The 17,130-nt window shown below is 46.1% G+C and overlaps 1 protein-coding gene across 2 annotated transcripts in view; it reads left to right on the forward strand.

Moving 5' to 3' along the window:
* The first annotated feature begins 7,471 nt into the window (after positions 1 to 7,471).
* Trappc10 (trafficking protein particle complex subunit 10) overlaps positions 7,472 to 17,130 on the forward strand; it is a 74,816-nt gene continuing 65,157 nt past the window's right edge. For both annotated transcript variants that reach the window (XM_046438946.2, XM_046438948.2), the window contains exon 1: positions 7,472 to 7,612. In XM_046438946.2, coding sequence (XP_046294902.1) covers positions 7,546 to 7,612 — 67 coding nt within the window. In that variant the 5' untranslated portion in view covers positions 7,472 to 7,545. The remainder of the gene's footprint in view (positions 7,613 to 17,130) is intronic.

Below are 17,130 nucleotides of genomic sequence, written 5' to 3' on the forward strand. Positions count from 1 at the left end.
AATGCTATAGTATCCCTTGAAGATGCTGGTAGGATTTCCCCTTCCTCTACTGTTTTCTCTTTGCTTTCTACTATACAAAGTCTAATCTGGGACAGAAAAGATCCATTCTTTATAGGACATATCAGGGCACATACAGGATTGCCTGGAGCCCTTAGTTTGGGCAATGATTTAGCAGATAAAACTACACATGACATATATATTTTCTCTACAATAGAAGAAGCTACAAATTTTCATAAATCCTTCCATGTCAATGCTAATACTTTACAAAAGCATTTTAAAATAACTAAGGAACAAGCCAGACATATAATAAAACAATGTCAAAATTGTGTGACCTTTTTACCACAAGTTAATCTTGGAGTCAATCCTAGAGGACTGATACCTAACCATATTTGGCAGATGGACGTCACACACTTGCCAGAATTTGGAAAATTAAAATATTTGCATGTTACAGTTGATACTTCTTCTGGATTTTTGATGGGCTCCCTTCCTGCCGGAGAAAAAACTAAAGATATTATAGCTCATTGCTTACAAAATTTTGCCACTGTGGGCGTTCCAAAACAGTTAAAACAGATAATGACCCTGGCTATACGTCTACCTCTTTTAAACAATTTTGCTCATCATTTGGCATTACTCATATAACAGGAATCCCATACAATCCACAGGGACAAGGCATAGTTGAAAGAGCTCATCAAACTATTAAAATGTACTTATTAAAGCAAAAAGAGGGAATTGGGAAGGGGTATATATTCCCCAAAGATAAACTTAAAATAACACTCTTTAAACTTTTTAAATTTGGATTCATCAGGACTTAGTGCTGCGGAAAGGCCTATGTGTCCAAAAAATGTACATAAGCCCAAGGTACTTTGGAAGGATATTCTAACAGGACAATGGAAAGGTCCTGACCCAGTGATTGTCTGGAGTCGGAGGTCTGTTTGTGTGTTTCCACAGGGAGAACAGCAGCCGATTTGGATTCCAGAGAGATTAACTAAAGCAATTTCTACAGACCAAAAAGAAGATGATTTGGCTCAAATCCATAACAGCTGATATCCAGAACTCCAGTTTGGCTATCCTTACATCTGCCAAAGTGGTTCTCCCACACCTGGAGGCTAATGAATAATGAACATCATTAAGGCCTATTTCAAATGTAAAAAACCTTAGGGCTTGCTTGTGGGAATACCTTCAGACCCATTATGCAAGTTACAGGAAAAAGGATGGGATAAAAATCAACAGAAGAGTCAAACCCAGGTGGTAACCAGGATGCTTTTTTCAATATCTATTTTATTATTGCCCTCTCCCACACCATGAAGTTTTATTTTATTTTTTGAGCTCATACAGACCTAGGTTAGTGTTTTTCTGATCAGTTCTATTTTTTGACTGTGGAGTTTGTAAACATTGCAATGGGGATTTCACCTGTGAAAAGCTACAAGGCCTTTACTATTGTCTTATGTGTTGTATGTTATGTGTGCACACTTGTGTTATGTGTTGTATGTCTGTATGTGCGTATGTCCATATATCATATATGAGGAGCGCTCATGAAAAAATGGATCCAAATATTTTTTTATTCACGTGATTTAAACGGTTTGATTTAAATTGGGTAAACAGCTGTTGAGGATTGTTTTAAAATGTGGTTAACAGATCTGTTTGTTTACTTTCACCTTTCCTTTTCATTATATCTAATTATATTCAGTATACTAAATTGTTTAGAAAATTGCCTTTTTTTAGCGCCTGCTGGAATGCTACATAATTTTTTTTAGCCATCATTGCCAGAATTCCTATCTTCATCCCAGTGCCGGTGAAGGCAAAGATAGAGGATGACTGAAAACCAAACTACAGCTTCTGCGATAGCTATCACAACAAACTGTATAAACTGATGCATCAATGAATAATAACTCAACAAGTACTGCTCAATCAAGGAGTCGATTTACTTTGGGAGGAAATGGACATATTAATGGATTCCTCTGCTTTGAACTGCTTGCAGAACTTGCCTGGACTATGTATCACTTGTATGCATTGTGAACTATCTGTTGGTGCAGCGAATTGTGGTAGTGCCGGGGTATCTTTGCTCATGGTGTCATCGGTGATACTATTTTTCCAAAAGGGGCTGTCAATTGGCTTGATGTTGTGGCATTTTGTGTCCTCCCCTTTCTGCTTCTAGCAGGTTATCCACAAGTATGGCTAAAAATGCTGGGCTGGTAGTCAATGATGGGTAAGATCCAATTGCAATTGTACCAACCTAAGACAGGAGGCTGACACCTTGAGGTCAGCTCATCCGATGACGGGTAAGGACCATATGTAGTATTGGACAAAGTAAGACAGGCACGGTCCCTAAGCCATATACTTGTTGTTTAAAAACAAAAGGGGGAGATGTTGAGAGCCACAACCAAGTCAAGATGGTGCCTGGCATTTTGCCAGAAGGAGTGGTTGAGAAGTAACGCCAGCGAGCCATTAATATGATGATAATTAAGTTAAGCTGTGTATAATTATTAAGATAATGACTGATTACTGTAACTGGATGATGCTAAATTGAAACAAGCTGTGTATTCAGTTGTGTATATAAACCTCTGCTGTCCAGCAATAAGGCGGGTCCTGCTACCTCAGGTGCCTGCTACTTTTGAGTTCTCGCGGAGTTCCCGTTGAGTTCCCGTGGAGTTCGCATGGGTTCTGGAATAAAGTTCGTTCCTGCTTGAATCTACAAGTGGCTGGTGACCTCCCGGTTATTGGTGCCCAGCCAGATTGTGGCAGGCCTTCCCTCAGCCTCCCTGGCCCCATGGCTGACTGGGTGCTGCCCCATGCTCTGCCAGTTCTCCCCGCCCTCCCTAAGTTTTTATTCATTTAGTGGAATAATGTCCCCATGGCATCTCCTGGGTTACTCCTGAGGGGACTGCTCCCCCATATAATTGCACTGCTGCTGTCTCCACTGTGGACTCTTCGCTTCTGGACGGGAGGACGGGCTGAACATGTGCAGAGACTGCCCATCAGGAAACATCTGAGCCAGAGGGCGGGGTTGGGGGCTTCGTGGAGCCAGCCCAGCGCTGCCTTGGAGACCTTCCTAAGCACCTGGAGCCTGCAGGAATGACAACCAGGATGGGGAGCTAAGTCAGGTTCCAGAGTAACAACAACTTGTGGCTCCCTTTGGAAAACTCAGGAAATCCACATACCACTCCAGTCCGCTGGCTTTTAAACAAAGCTTAATTTTGAGATAATGTAGATTCACGTGCAGTTGAGAGGAATCTGGTGTGCCCTCCCCAATTCCTCCCAGCGGTAACACCTTGCAGAACAGCTCAGTGTTACACCAGGTATTGATGTCCGTACAGTCAAGACAGATGGCCCTTCCCCACCAGGCAGCTGCCCTTGTATACCCACCCCACTGCTCTCTGCACGCCACAGCCCCCTTAGCCCCTGAAAACCACGGACCTCTTCTCCAGTGCTATGATTCTGTTACTTCAGGAGGGTTCTATTAACGGAAGCAACAGTCGATAAGCTTTGGCATCAGATTCTGTCCACTGAGCCCTATTCTCAGGAGGCCCCCTAAGGCTATCACCTGTGCTGGGACTTCCTTCCTTTTCCTTTCTGAGTAGTGCTCCAAGGTGTGGATGTGCCAGTTCATTTAGCTGCTCACCCACTGCAGGGCGTCAGGGTTGTGCCTGTTCTGGGTTACTATGAATAGAGTGCTATGAATATTCACTGACTTGCCATTACTTTTGGCTCAACCTCTGCGGAGAGGGCCTAGGCAAAGCCTGTGGACCGCCCTTTCAATGTAGCTCACACAGTATCCCCACGCACCATTTAGCAAGCTCTTTGCAACCTGGAGGCAAAGTACCAGGAAAGACCATTTGAGCTCAAGTTCCAGCAACTTTTCAAACAAACAAATAAACCAACCAACCAAACCAAAATGCTATCTTATGAGAAAAGGGACTGGACACGGATGAAGGGAGTAGCCCCGTATTCACCATTATTAAAAGGAACTGCTACATCAGCGTTTACGCTCAGTCTGAGCACGTCCTGAGCTCCCTGTTAAAAAATAACAACAACAAAAAACAAATAACAAAACTCTAGTAGGTCTCCTCAGAGGGAAAACAGCCCAGCAGTGGTTTCCTGTCCAACAACCAAGCCAGAGAGCTGCCTGGAAGAGAATGAGAGACCACCGGGCTTTGCCTTCCCGCCCTCCCACGCCCCGCTGTCCCATGGCCAGACCTGGGCACATCCATATGGGAAGCTGCTAGGGCCTGCTTTTCCAGAATATCTGAACTCAGCTCTCTTTGAGAGCAGACTGAAGATGTAAAAGACACACAGATTCCTTGGCTAGGAGTCTACACTTGGTATTCTCTGGGTTTTCAAAAATTTCATTTTAGCTATTTGAGTGGATGTGAGGTAGCATCTTATTGTTGGGCATTATTATTATTATTATTATTATTATTATTAGGGTGTGTGGGGGGGTGCTGGGGATCTCAGGGCCTTACACATGCCAGACACACACTCCACCCCTGAGCCCACCCTCTCTGCACTTTGATCTGCACCCTCACGTCTAATAGATGTGGAGATCTTCTCATGTTGTGCCTGGTCATTTGCATCTGTCCTTTCTGTCCATCCTTCTTGCGGTGGGACCGAGGTCCTGGTGCATGCTTAAGCAGGTACTCTGTCGCTGATCTGAACCCCAGCCTCCTTTCTTTTTTTATTCTTGAGTTATTCTTTTCTTGACTGCTTTGGATTGATCAAATATTTTCCATTACTTCATTTTCTTTCCTCCATTGGCTTCTTAGCCAAACCTCTTTTATTTATTTACTTTCTAGTGGTTTTGCTCTAGGGCAGAAAATACGTCCTCACCACATCACATTCTATTCTTCCCTCTTTGTACACAGCCCTTCCTGTTTCCCACTCTGTACCTGAAATTTCACACTGCATGCATGTAGCAAGCTAAAAATCTGCTATCCTTTCTCCATCCATTGTTCACGCTATCGTGGTCTTATCTTTACCTCTACACACATTCAAGAGGAAAAGGCATACTCTTTAATGTTTACCACTTGGTGTTAAGTCCAGAGCTCTTCTCTCCCTCCTGACACCAATTCCCACATTTCCTTTCATGGAAGAGCACCCTGCAATGGTTTGTGAATGCCCTGCCCTTTGGCTATGAATTGTCTCAATTTTAGTTCATTGGAATAAAATCTTTTTCTGCCCTCATTTTAAAAAAATAATTTTGCAAGTTACAGAGTTTGGGGTTGACAGGCTTTAAACCTTGGCGTTTTAAATATTTTTACCATTGTTTTCTGGCCATGATTGTATCAGACGAGAAGTCAGTGTCACCCCCACTGTCCTTCCCTGGAAGGTCATGGTCATGTCTTAATTTGCTGAATTTTTTTTTAAAGATGGACACAATACCTTTGTTTTATTTGTTTATTTTTATGAGTTCTGGGGATTGAACCCAGTGCCTCATGCATGCTAGGCAAGTGCTCTACCACTGAGCCACAACCCTGGCTTTTGCTGAATGCTTTTAAGATTTTCTCTTAAAATTTTATTCTCTGTATCTCTTTTTTTCTGACAGTGATGTGCTTGCATGTGATTTTCTTTGTATGTATCCTGCTCAGGTTTTGCTAAGTTTCTTGATCTGTAAGTACATGTTTTTCAGTTTTTTTTTTTTAATTTTTGGCCATTATTTTTCAAAAAAAATGTTCTGCCCTGTTCTTACTTTATTTCCCTCTGGAACTCCTGTAATGTGAGTGAGGCCACTTAATACTGTCCCCTAGGTCTCCGAGGCTCTATTCATTTTTCTCTAGTCTTTTTTTTCTTCTTCAGATTCTGTGATGCCACTCATCTGTCCTCAAGATTGCCAACTCCACCCTCTGCTACGTCCTATCTGCTGACCATCAATACAGTTAGATTTTCATTTCAGTTAGTGTCCTTTCAGTTCTATGGTCACTTTAAGAAATAGTTTCTATTTCTCTGCTGTGAGTTCCTGTGTCTTCATTTAGCCTTTTGAATGTACTTATTAGAGAGCATTGTGAATCTTGGTCCATCTCACCTGGGCCCTGGTGGTTGGTTTCTGTTCGCTGCCCTTTGTCTTGGCTGTGGCTTATATTTTCCTGCTTCTTTGCGTGTCTAGTGATTCTCTAGGGTGTACTGGACATTGGAAAATAACAAATGTCAGAGACTCTAGATTATCTTCCTCTGGGGAGTCTGTTCCAGTTTGCAGTCCAGTCATTCTCCCTGTGGGCTGGTCTAGCCTTAGTTCTGTGCTGTCATGGGGTCTGCTGAATGCCTGGGGTGTTTCCGGCCTCCCTAAATGGCAGAAATTGATGTCCAAGCTCCTTCTTTCAGGAGGATCTCTCAGGGTTTGCTGTAGGGTTTCTTCAGGCAGGTGTAGAGTGGGCCTTATTTTAGGGTAGGGTCAGCAACATATGGCTCAGAGGCCACATCTGGCCTGTGAATGCATTTTTTTTTTAAAAAAGATGGACACAGTACCTTTATCTTTGTATAGCTCTTGAGCTAAGAATGGTGTTTATATTCTTAAATAGTTGTTTTAGAAAAAAAGAGTCTGACAAAATCTGTACTGTGGCATGTACAACTCTGTGACTTTTCAGAACAAGTTTGCTGGCACCTGGGGACAAGGTCCCTAATCTCTGTCTCAGTTAAATGTCCCAGATGTGTTAATGGCACGGACAGGTCCTCCCTGCAGCGCTGCTCCACTGCAGTCTTGGTGGCATTTCCAATCTCTAACAGCCACTCCTCCAGAAGCACCGTGGGGTCTCGGACTACAGCGCTTAGCTCAGCCCCAGCCAGCGCCTCTGGGACGCCCGGGGCCTTCTCCTTCAGCAGGCTGCCGGGGTCCCCGCCCGCTTCCCGGCCCCGCAGCCTCGCCCCCAGGATGCACCCGGCACCCTCCTCGGCAGAGGCGTCCGCAAGACTCGCCCCCAGTCATTCCCTTGCAAGGTCCCCGCAGACTCGCCCTCCGTGCCGCGAAAGCAAGGCTTTATTTCGCGGCTTCCCAACACGTGCCACGCCCGGCCCGGCGTGGCAGGTGAGGGAGAGGGTGGGGACACACAGGGACCGCCGCGACCCGCGGAGCGGTTAGGGAGCGGACGGCGGCGGGAGCGAAGCGCGGGGACGCCCGAGGGCCGGCTCGCGCCAGGGGAAGCGCCTCGGGGCCCGTGATCTCGGTGGCGGGAAGGCCGTCCCTCGGGTCCCGCCTCCTGGCAGTGACAGGACCTCGCGGCCCAGGGAAACCCGCGAGCGGAGGCCCGCCGGAGCCTGCGGCGTGGGCGCGCGCAGGAGGCGCGCGCAGGTGCACGGCCGCGGCGCCCCGGGGCCCTTTCCGTCGGAGGGCAGGCGGAGGGAAGGCCCGCCCCTTTAAGCCGCGCGCCCCGGAAGTGGTCATGCGGCGGCGCCGAGGCCGGAAGTGGACGCGGCCGGCGGCGGCGGGCGGCGCGGCGGACGGCCGGCTCGGGAGCGGCCTCGGGGCCGGCGGCGCGGCTCGGGCTCTGGCGCGGCGGGCCCGGCGCGGCCTCGGGGGCCCATGGGGCGCGGGCGGCCGGGCCGGTGAGCCGGACGCCCATGGACGCCCCTGAGGAGCCGCTGCCGCCGGTGATCTACACCATGGAGAACAAGCCCATCGTCACCTGTGAGTGCGGGCGCGGGCGGGGGGCGCGGCCGGGCGCCGGCCACCCCGGCCATCCCGGCCACTCGGGCCCTGTCGGCCGCACCCGCCCGGCTGCCGCTTCCTGGAGGTGTGGCCGGAGGCGGCGCGGCCTCCCGCTCCCGGCGACCTGCGACCCGCGGGGACGCCTCTCGCCGGGCCGTGGGACAGCGACTGCCCCGGGCGGGCGCTGTCAGGACCCTGGCGGGGAGCGGGGCCGCGGGATCCAGCCTAGAGTAGTCTAGCTGGGTGCAGCCCCCTGCACGCCGGCCGGCCAGCGGGTGTCACCTGGTACAGCCCCCAGCGACCCGGCCGGCCAGCCCCTGGTCACCCCGTGCTGTGCCCAGCGGCCCGGCCGGCCAGCCGGGTGTCACTCGGTGCAGCCCCCAGCAGTCCAGCCGGCCAGCCGAGTGTCACTCGGTGCAGCCCCCAGCAGTCCAGCCGGCCAGCCGGGTCTCCCCATGAGCTCGCAACAGCCCCGCCGGCCAGCCCCAGGACACCCGGTGCAGCCCCCAGCGCCCGGCTGGTCAGCCCCTAGTCACCCCTTGCTGCCCACTGCAACCCTGCATCCCTTGCGGCCCCGTATAGCCCCCTGTCGGCCCCTGTAGATTCCTCTCCGACTAGCGCTGTGTGCCCCATCGGCCCCCAACCAGTCCCTTGCGGCCCGACCTGCCCCAAGTTGCAGACACACGGGGTGGGGGGCGGGGCTTTCCAGTGGGCTGGGTCAGCTTGCTAGTGGCAAGCCGCTCAGTTCCGAGTTGCAGGCGCACAGGGTGTGAGAGCACAGGTTGTTCTCGGTGGTAAGTGTTAGGTAGCCAGAGTTGCATGTGACCAGTGCAACCCCGTTTTGACACAGCTGGTGTTCCCTGTCATTGAAGCTTCCTGCAGCCCTCTGAGCAAGTGCTGGGCACTTTTTCAGAGGAGAATCCTAGGCCTGGTGGTCAGAGGAGTTGTTCCACGTGCCAGGCCCAGCTCAGGACAGCTGAATTGCTATCTCTGCACCTGTGGTTCTTTTCCTTACATTAAATGCACACACAAAGGAAATGCTTTTCTGTTACAGGAAAAGTTTTCCTCTAATTTTAAAGTATAACTTTAGAAATAAAAACTTTAAAAAACAACGGGGCTTGTGGGAAGTGTTGAGATGTTGGCTGACATTTTGATGACTTGCTGAGCAGGCTTTCAGACTACAAGTATTTGGATTTTTGACTGTTGACAGCATGTATTTTCTATATCTTAATGACATTGTGCAGTTAACTTTTTCCAAGTTCTTTCTATTCTTTGAAAAGAAGCAGAAGCTCTCCTATGTTGCAAAGCCCAGTGTTCTGTAGGTCTCCAGAACTCTGCTCTCTCTATTTGTTCCTCTTTCCCCCTTTATTCCTTCTATGAATAAGCATGATCCTTGTAAACTCCTCTTGTTGGATGCCTGAGAAATTGTATAAAGTTTACGTTATTGCTTCCTCTTTACATAATGGGTTTTCTTATAGAGGTGACTGTCTGATTTAAAGTTGGAGTCTTGCATAGTTTTGCGGTAACTTCTCAGAATGTTAACTGAAAGTCTTGCTGGACTCTGCACATTCTGTTGGAGTGGATAGACGTGTCAGAGCTTGTCTGGAGGCCTTGCCACTCCTAGGTGCTTCTTGATTCCTCAGGGAAGGTGAGCTCAGTTCACGTTCAGTTTCAGTGTCTTCCAGATCATGGAAATTTTTCTCATGGAGTGCTGCACACAGTATGAATGCTGGATAAGTGTTCATTGCAGGTGGGATTGTATTTCCTCCTCTTAGTTTGGGAAGAATTTCCACAGGCATTGTATAAATGCCCGAGAGCTCCTACTCTGTTAGGTTTTGCCAGGTCTAAGGGCTAGAATCTGTTATCCTGTAGTCAGTGTTTGAGAAAAGTTTGATGGTCAGTTTTGCACAGGTATGCATGACAAGCAGCTTCAGCTTCTTGGCATGTGGTGTATTGGTGGAACGTTTTCTGTGTGTGAGTAGCAGAACGAGGAAGTGTACTGATGGAACCGCTGTCTCAGAAGGGCAACTTTCATTCTTTGGAATCTCAGAAAAGAAACTGGCTTCAGTAAATGTTCAGAGAAAGTTCATTTGAAAAGTAAAACAGATCTCTTTGAAAGTAGAGTTTTAATTAATTAATTAATTAATTTTTAGTACCAGGGATTAAACCCAGGGGCACTTAACCATTGAGCCATGTCCCCAGCCCTTTAAAAAAATTTTTTTTTTTTTTTTTTGAGACAGTCTCACCAATTTGCCTAGTGCTGTGCTAGGTTGCTGAGGCAGGCTTTGAACTTGCAATTCTCCTGCCTCAGCCTCCTAGGTTTCTGGGATTATAGGAGTGCACCCTTGCACCTGGCAGTAGAGTTTTTTTTTTTTTTTTTAACGTGTAGAGCGTCTGACTTCATGGTTCATGCTTGAGATTCCATTCTTGCATGTCTGAGGCTGAAGCATTTGTCCTGGTTTCACTTCATCCCATTGTCGTCCTCTGGCTTTCAGCCGGCTTGTTTAGGAGGACCTGGCCTAAGCAGTGCAGACAAGGGTAGTAGGAAATGCCTGAAGAATTCTACTTAGGGGCCAGTTTACAGCCTTTTTAATATTATGTACATATTATGTTAGTTTGAAGCATTTTTGCTTTAAAATATCTATTTATGTCTTATTTGCAATGTTCTTACTTCACATCTCCTTGAATACTTAGCCAGCCCTTGAACTCTTATGGGGGCTGTATTTATTTTAAAATAAAAGCAGTTTATGCTTATTATCCGTTTTTTCCATAGACTTGGAAGATTTTGCTTTAGTGAAAAAAAATTGTGCTTACCTTTTTGAGAAGTATCTGAAAAGTAACTGGTTCAGGTAAATTTAGGAACATATGGTACTAACATTGTTAGGCAGATGCATGGGCATGAGAAGAATGAGAGATTCCCAGACATTAGGGGTAAATAGAGTAGATTGTTACTTTAAACCTTGCTGAATTATTTAAATACTATTTTGAAGCTGCCTGAAAGTTTTAATACATTTTAATCCATCATTAAAAGATTGTTAACTTTTGCCTAATGGGCTCTGGTGAGGAGAGACTACTTCAGGAGAGGATCCACTTCGCACTAAGGCTAATTAGAGCTTGTAAATACTGAAGAATGCTTCTGAAACTATTCTGCAGTGGGGCTGGGCGATGAATCACCCAGTCAGAGCAGTTTGAATATCTATTGTATAATTTATTAATCATGAGAATGCTCAATGAACTGAAACAAATCCAGGGAATCCATTTGATCTAAATTTAAGTTCTAGCTTAGATTCCCCCACCCCACCCCAACCATATGGTCACTTCTGTTTCAGAATAAAGACTTAGGTTTCTGACCCAGGACCTGCTAGGAAAGACCTGTTCTTTCTCCAGGTGTCTCATTCATGGACAAAGTCAACATCCTTCCACTGATTTGTGACTTTTCTTTGTTCGCTGTTAGGCACCGTGCCTAAGATAGCACATGCTGTCAACTTGGAGTTATATAATATCGAAAATAATAGTTCTCTCCATCCAGATGATCTCTTTTTGCTGGTAACATCTTACATTGCCCGTTTCCTTTTTCTGAATCTGTTTTTGGGGTTCCAGATCTGATGTTCCAAATCTTTCCATTTTGACAGGGGAAGAAAGGCAGCAGGGATGTAAATGTGTGTACCTGGTTGGAGTGTGGGTTCCCTTGTGGGCTAACCTTTTTGCACTTGAACATTATAATTTTCCTTCAGGTTTGGAGGTGTGGTGCTTGGGATGGAAGCATTGTTTTCGACTGATTTGGAAGGAACTTTTTTTTTTTTCCTTAATTGGTAAACACACGTGTAGGTTTTGAATCATGTAGGCTGAATCATGATTGAGAAGGGGGGAAACTGTCCTCCTCCAGATCCTGGGCTGTTCCTGAGTGTGTTTGGAGGCAGGAGTAAAGGTATCACCAGAGTGCTCACCTTGTTCTATAGGTGTGGCATTCTGCCTGAGGCTGGTTAGGAGCAATTGTGTCTTCAGGTAGTGACCTTGGCCGCACTTGATCTCTGCAGACCTCATCTGTGACATGGACAGTTGGGTCGACTAGTTTAAAAGAAGGAGCATGTATGAAGCTCTGAAGAGAGTGGCTGGGAGGTAGTCAGTGCACAGGAAGTCAGCAGCTGAGAAGAGACCCTTCGCTGTCTGCTCATGTGCCTTGGGTGTCAGTGAGTCTCCAGACCACCTCTAGGTTAAAGGGGATACCTGGGGCTTGCATTCATTAAGCAGTTAGGTCTATTAAGCACTGTATCCCAACAGCTGCCGTGGAGTTTTTGTACAGGAATATTCTTTGCCAGTTGATGGGATGAGGTGACTTAGTGTGTGTGTGATCTCACAGGATACAGGTGGATCTCCAGGGCCCACTCTCTTACTGGCTTTGTGCCCATCTGCAGACCAGGAGGATGGGGACCACAGGTCCTTAATTGCTAGCTTCCTGTTTCTGTCCTTTCCTCCTCTACTCCCGCCTTCCTTTCTGCTGTCCTTCCTCTTCCCTAGTCATTTCTCGTCTGCGTCTGTTCTTAACGTGAACTGTAAATCTATTCACGGTTCTTTGCCTTAGAGAACGTTTGAGTTTAAATTACAGATCAATGACTTTGAAGTTGTTCATGAATCCCTTTTGATCCCGCTATAGCTGACGTTCAGTGGTCAGCACGTATAATCTGTTTAGTTTTGAACTGTGTCTAGAGTCTGGCTGTTTCTCTCTCCTTTATTGCTGCTCCCAGCTCTTCCTCATTTTCATCTTCCCAGGACCACTGCTGCGGCCTCCCAGCTGGCCTCCCTGTTCCGTCTAGCCTCCTTCCAAGAAGTCCCAGCATCTGAGCGCTCTGCTCCGCCCCTCCAGTGGCTCATTACCTTCCCGGAACCTCCACAGGACTGGGGTATACCTCAGTGGTGGAGCTCTTACCAGCATTCACAAGGCCCAGGGGTTTACCCCCAGCACAAAGAAGCAAAAATGAAAAACAGAACAAGAGCAATCTTCAAAGACCCCTTAGACACACTGCCCCCATCCTGTTGCTGGCTTCCTTGCTGTGCCCGGGACCCCTGCAACCTGCATTGGCCTCTGGCCTTTGTCACTGTGTCTCTCTGCCTTCTCTTCTCCTGAGTTCCTGGGACATGGTGGCTCCTGCCTGCCCTCTGGTATCTGCTCAATGTCACCAAACTCTAGGTCTGCTCTGACCACCTCCCCCGCACCACTTAGGTTTGGGATCCCATTGATTTCGCCATCTTGGCTCAGCAACCCCTGACGCCAGTGCTTGTTTTTGTGTTCATTGTCTCTCCACCCTAACCCTGGCTGGTGTGAGGCTCATGACTACAGGGACGTTGTCTCTTTGGCCACTGCTGTACTCTGGCACCTTGCACAGTGCTTGGCATGGGCAGGTGCTAAGTAAGTAAGATGAGTGAGTGAGCATTTCACCAAGGGAAAACCCTGCTGTATGTCGTCCTTGCTTCATAAGACAGAAGGTTTTGCTGCCATAAAATTATTAAATACAAACAGAGCTTTGTAGAAAATCCTTGGAGAGTTTGAATCCTGATCTCTCTGGTTTGTTTTAGGTAAATTATATGCCTTTAGCTTTTTGACACAGGCACATTCTCTGTTTGGATGTTTTGAATTGAGGAACCCATTAATCCAGTAAAATAAATAGAGCTAACTGGTTGGCCAGAAAGCAGGTTTTTTTTTTTGTACTGGGTATTGAAATCAGGGGCACTTAACCACATCCCCAGCCCCCCCTTTTTTTTAAATTTAGAGACAGGGTCTCACTGAGTTGCTTAGCATCTCGCTGTTGCTGAGGCTAGCTTTGAACTCGTGATCCTCTTACCTCAGCTGCTGGGGTTACAGGAGTGTGCCACAGCCGCTGCACCCATCTGGAGATCAGATTTGCAAGGTCTTAGGAGCTGTGTTTGGTTAGGCTTTTTTTAAACCTCAAGTCAGTAAATTATAACTATGTGACCAAACCAAGGTACTCTTGGGGCCCAGGAGGATCTTCTGAAGCATCCTTAAGGAGAGGTCATCTGGTGTTTGGAGGAGGCCTTGGACAAAGATACACTTCTTATTCTATAAAACTGAACTTGAAACCTTACAAATGCACTAAGAGAACATCAGTCCATCTTTATTATCAAGTGTGGAATCTAGAAGTGGAATTGTTGGATCAAAAGGTGAGAAGTTTGACTTGTGAAACTTTCTTCCAAATGATCCCTGTGAAAAGCTATACCCAGGTTTGACTCCCCTTCACTGGGTAGGGGAGAATGCATCTTTTTTATTTTTTGACAGGCTGATGGGTTGCGGGGATAAAAACCCAACTATTATTTGGTAGGAAAAAAGTCATACTTTTAATAGCTTTATTGACTTTAATGTACATACTATAATTGGACACTACTTTTGGTAAGTTTTTAGAATTCTCTAGTCATCATGACAATTCAGCCTGTTACCTCCAAAAGAACGCTGGTAGAGGTAGCAGTTAATCCCTGCTCTGCCCCAGCTGGGGCACCCCATGCTCCGCGTCTACAGGTTGGTTTCCTAGACATTGTGCGCAGTGCAGCCATGCAGGTGTGGTCTTTGCGTCTGGCTGCTTTCACCTACGGAGTTTAGGTGCACGCAATGCACTGCTGTCAGCATGCCTTCTGTTACTGCTGAGGAGGATTCCACTCTATGGCTGTTCCTTAGCATGGTCATCTTGTCACCAGTTGATGGGCACTTGGATTGTTTCCACTTTTTGGCCTTGTGAATAATGCTGCCCATGAAAATTTGCTTGCATGTACACCTGCGTTTTCATTTTTCATGTGAAGATTCTTAGGGGAGAATGGCTGTGTCACATGATAAGGTTATGTTTAACTTTTTTTTAAAAAAATATTTTTTTGAGATGTTGGTGGATCTTTATTTTATTCATTTATTTATATACTTTTCAAGGTGGCTGTCCTGCTTAACATTCCCACTGCAGTCTAGCAAAGATTCTAGTTTTCCCATATCCTCGGTGATAAGTTGTCTTTTTATTTTTTAACTATCATCATCTTATGAATATAAAGTGGCATCTGCTTTAAGTTTTAATTTGAGTTTCCCTAAATGCTGTATTCTCTTCAGTGAAATGTTTATTCAAGTCTTTTCCCCATCTTTTAATTGCATTAAAATTTTTTTTTTTTGTAGTTGTAGATGGACAGAATGCCTTTATTTTATTTGTTTATTTTTAGGTGGTGCTGAGGATTGAATCCAGTGCCTCATGCATGCTAGGCAAGTGCTCTGCCACTGAGCTACAGCCCCAGCCCTTAATTGCGTTATTATTGACTTGCAAAAGTTCATTTAATTTTCTGGATATATGTCCTTTTTTGGACATGATTTGAAGATTTTTTCCCCCAGTTTGGTTTGCCCTTTCATTTCCTCAAGGTGTCTTTTTGAAGTGCAAACTATTTAATTTTTGACAAACTCTTAATTTTTCTTAGATTGTGCTTTTTATGTCATGTATAAAAACTCTCTGGTCAGGATCAGTGGCTCATGCCTATAATTCCAATGACTCGGGAGGCTGAGGTAGGAATATTGCAAGTTCAAAGCCAGCCTTGACCACTTAGTGAGACCCTCAGCAACTTAGCAAGACCCTGTCTCAAAAAAAAAATATAAGGACTGGGGATGTAGCTCAGTGGCAAAGCACTTCTGGGTTCAATCTTCAGTGCCCTCCCTGCCCCTAAATAAAACCCAAACCAAAACCACTCTTTGTCCAACCCAGTGTTATCATAATTATTTTAGTGTGTATGTATCTTTTGTCCATGAGGTTCTTTTTATAGATTTATTAGTAGTTTGACGTCTCCTGAATTCTGGATTACCTGTTTACCTGTGCTGCCTTAACGTTTATGAGGTGAGGAGAAACGTGCCCTGGTGAGTTGGAAGGGCACTGGAGAAAGCGTGCCCATTCTTCTGTGTTCATCCTGCTTGTATCAGTTTCTGCCATAACAGAAGTAGTACAAGTTGGGTGGCTTAAAACAACAGAAATCGATCCCCCACCCCATCCTGGAGGTGGATGGCTGAAGGCAAGGAGCCTCTGTACCTCCTAGGGCTCCCAGCAGCCCTTAGCATCCCCGACCCGTGGCTGGTCACTCCATCATCTCATGGCCACCTCCTCTCCCTGTTTATTTCACCTTGTGTTTTCTCTTTCTCCTATACTTGTCACTTGTCATCAGATTTAGGGCCTAGGACAGTATGTATCTCTATGTAATCTGGGATGATCACCCTGAACTTGATCACATCTCCACAGAGCCTTTCTCCAAACGAGGTCATGTGGACACCCAGCTCTGAGGGTCCGCCCCTCAACCCCCTCTGCTGAGGGTCAGTGGCTAGCATTCACCAGGTGTCAGTTTTACATGTTTCTTCTGCTTCTGTGAATTTGTCCTTCCCGACCTCTTGACCAAAAGTACGTGTTCCTGGTTTTCAGGCTTTGGATTCTTCTGGGTGTTGACACTGAGTGGAATTGCCTCTTCTGAGAAGAAGAGCAGCCCCTTCTGCACGCTCTTACTTTTTCCCTGTGGAAATAAATGCCTTTGTTCGGCATTTTTTGGATATCTATTACACGATATTTCCTTTCTCAATATTATTTTAGACCCTTGTTTGCAAATTAAAAAAAAATACATGAGTAGGGAAATAATGAAGAAACTAATATCAGTTTTAGACCTTGGTTTCACCTGAGAGCATTGTATGTTTGGAAAGTTTTCCTATTTTCAGCTGAGAGCAGTTAACATTTAGGTCATTGCATACATTTCAGAGTTGAAGTTTTCAACAAAGCCTTAGAACTGAGAACGACCCATTTGGGTGATAAAATCTGGAGCACACCAGTTGTGGGCATTTTAGTTCACCTGGACCAGTCAATAAGCTTTTAAAAAAATAGAGATAATTTAAAAAATAAGCTTTTAAACATCAAGTTTGACAATGGGGGGGGGCTGTCTGAGATTATTTTGAAGTTATTTTGAAGAACAGAGGGCCAGTTGTGCTCTGGGTGACCGTGGTTATCAGTGCTGAGTAACCACAAAGGCCAGCTCCGAGAGGTTTGGCTCTCCTCCAGCATGGGCTCACCAGTGCTCAGGGAAGTCAGACTCCATCTGCCCACAGGCACAGACAGGTCTGCCCCTAAAACTAGCCCTCTGCCATAACAGAAGTAGTACAAGTTGGGTGGCAGCCTTTTCCAGAGAGTTAAGTAAAATGGAAAATCAGTTTTTAAATTTCATTGAGGGGCTGGGGTGTGGTTCAGTGGTAGAGTGCTCACCTAGCATGCGCGAGGCACTGGGTTCGATCCTCAGCACCACATAAATGTAAAATAAAGATATTGTGTCCACCTAAAAAAAAAACTTAAGAATAAAAATTAAAAATAAAATAAAAGTAAATTTCATTGAGCATTCTAAGAACTCAAACTTACACTAGAAATTCTTAGTAGTCTTACTCATTGCAACATGCAATTTGGAGTCTGAAAATTTGCCATTACTCCTGCTGTAGGATGTCC

This window comes from Marmota monax, unplaced genomic scaffold (assembly GCF_021218885.2).
Source record: "Marmota monax isolate L192 unplaced genomic scaffold, Marmota_monax_Labrador192_F-V1.1 WCK01_AAM20220418_F8-fsc00125, whole genome shotgun sequence".
Lineage (NCBI taxonomy): Eukaryota > Metazoa > Chordata > Mammalia > Rodentia > Sciuridae > Marmota > Marmota monax.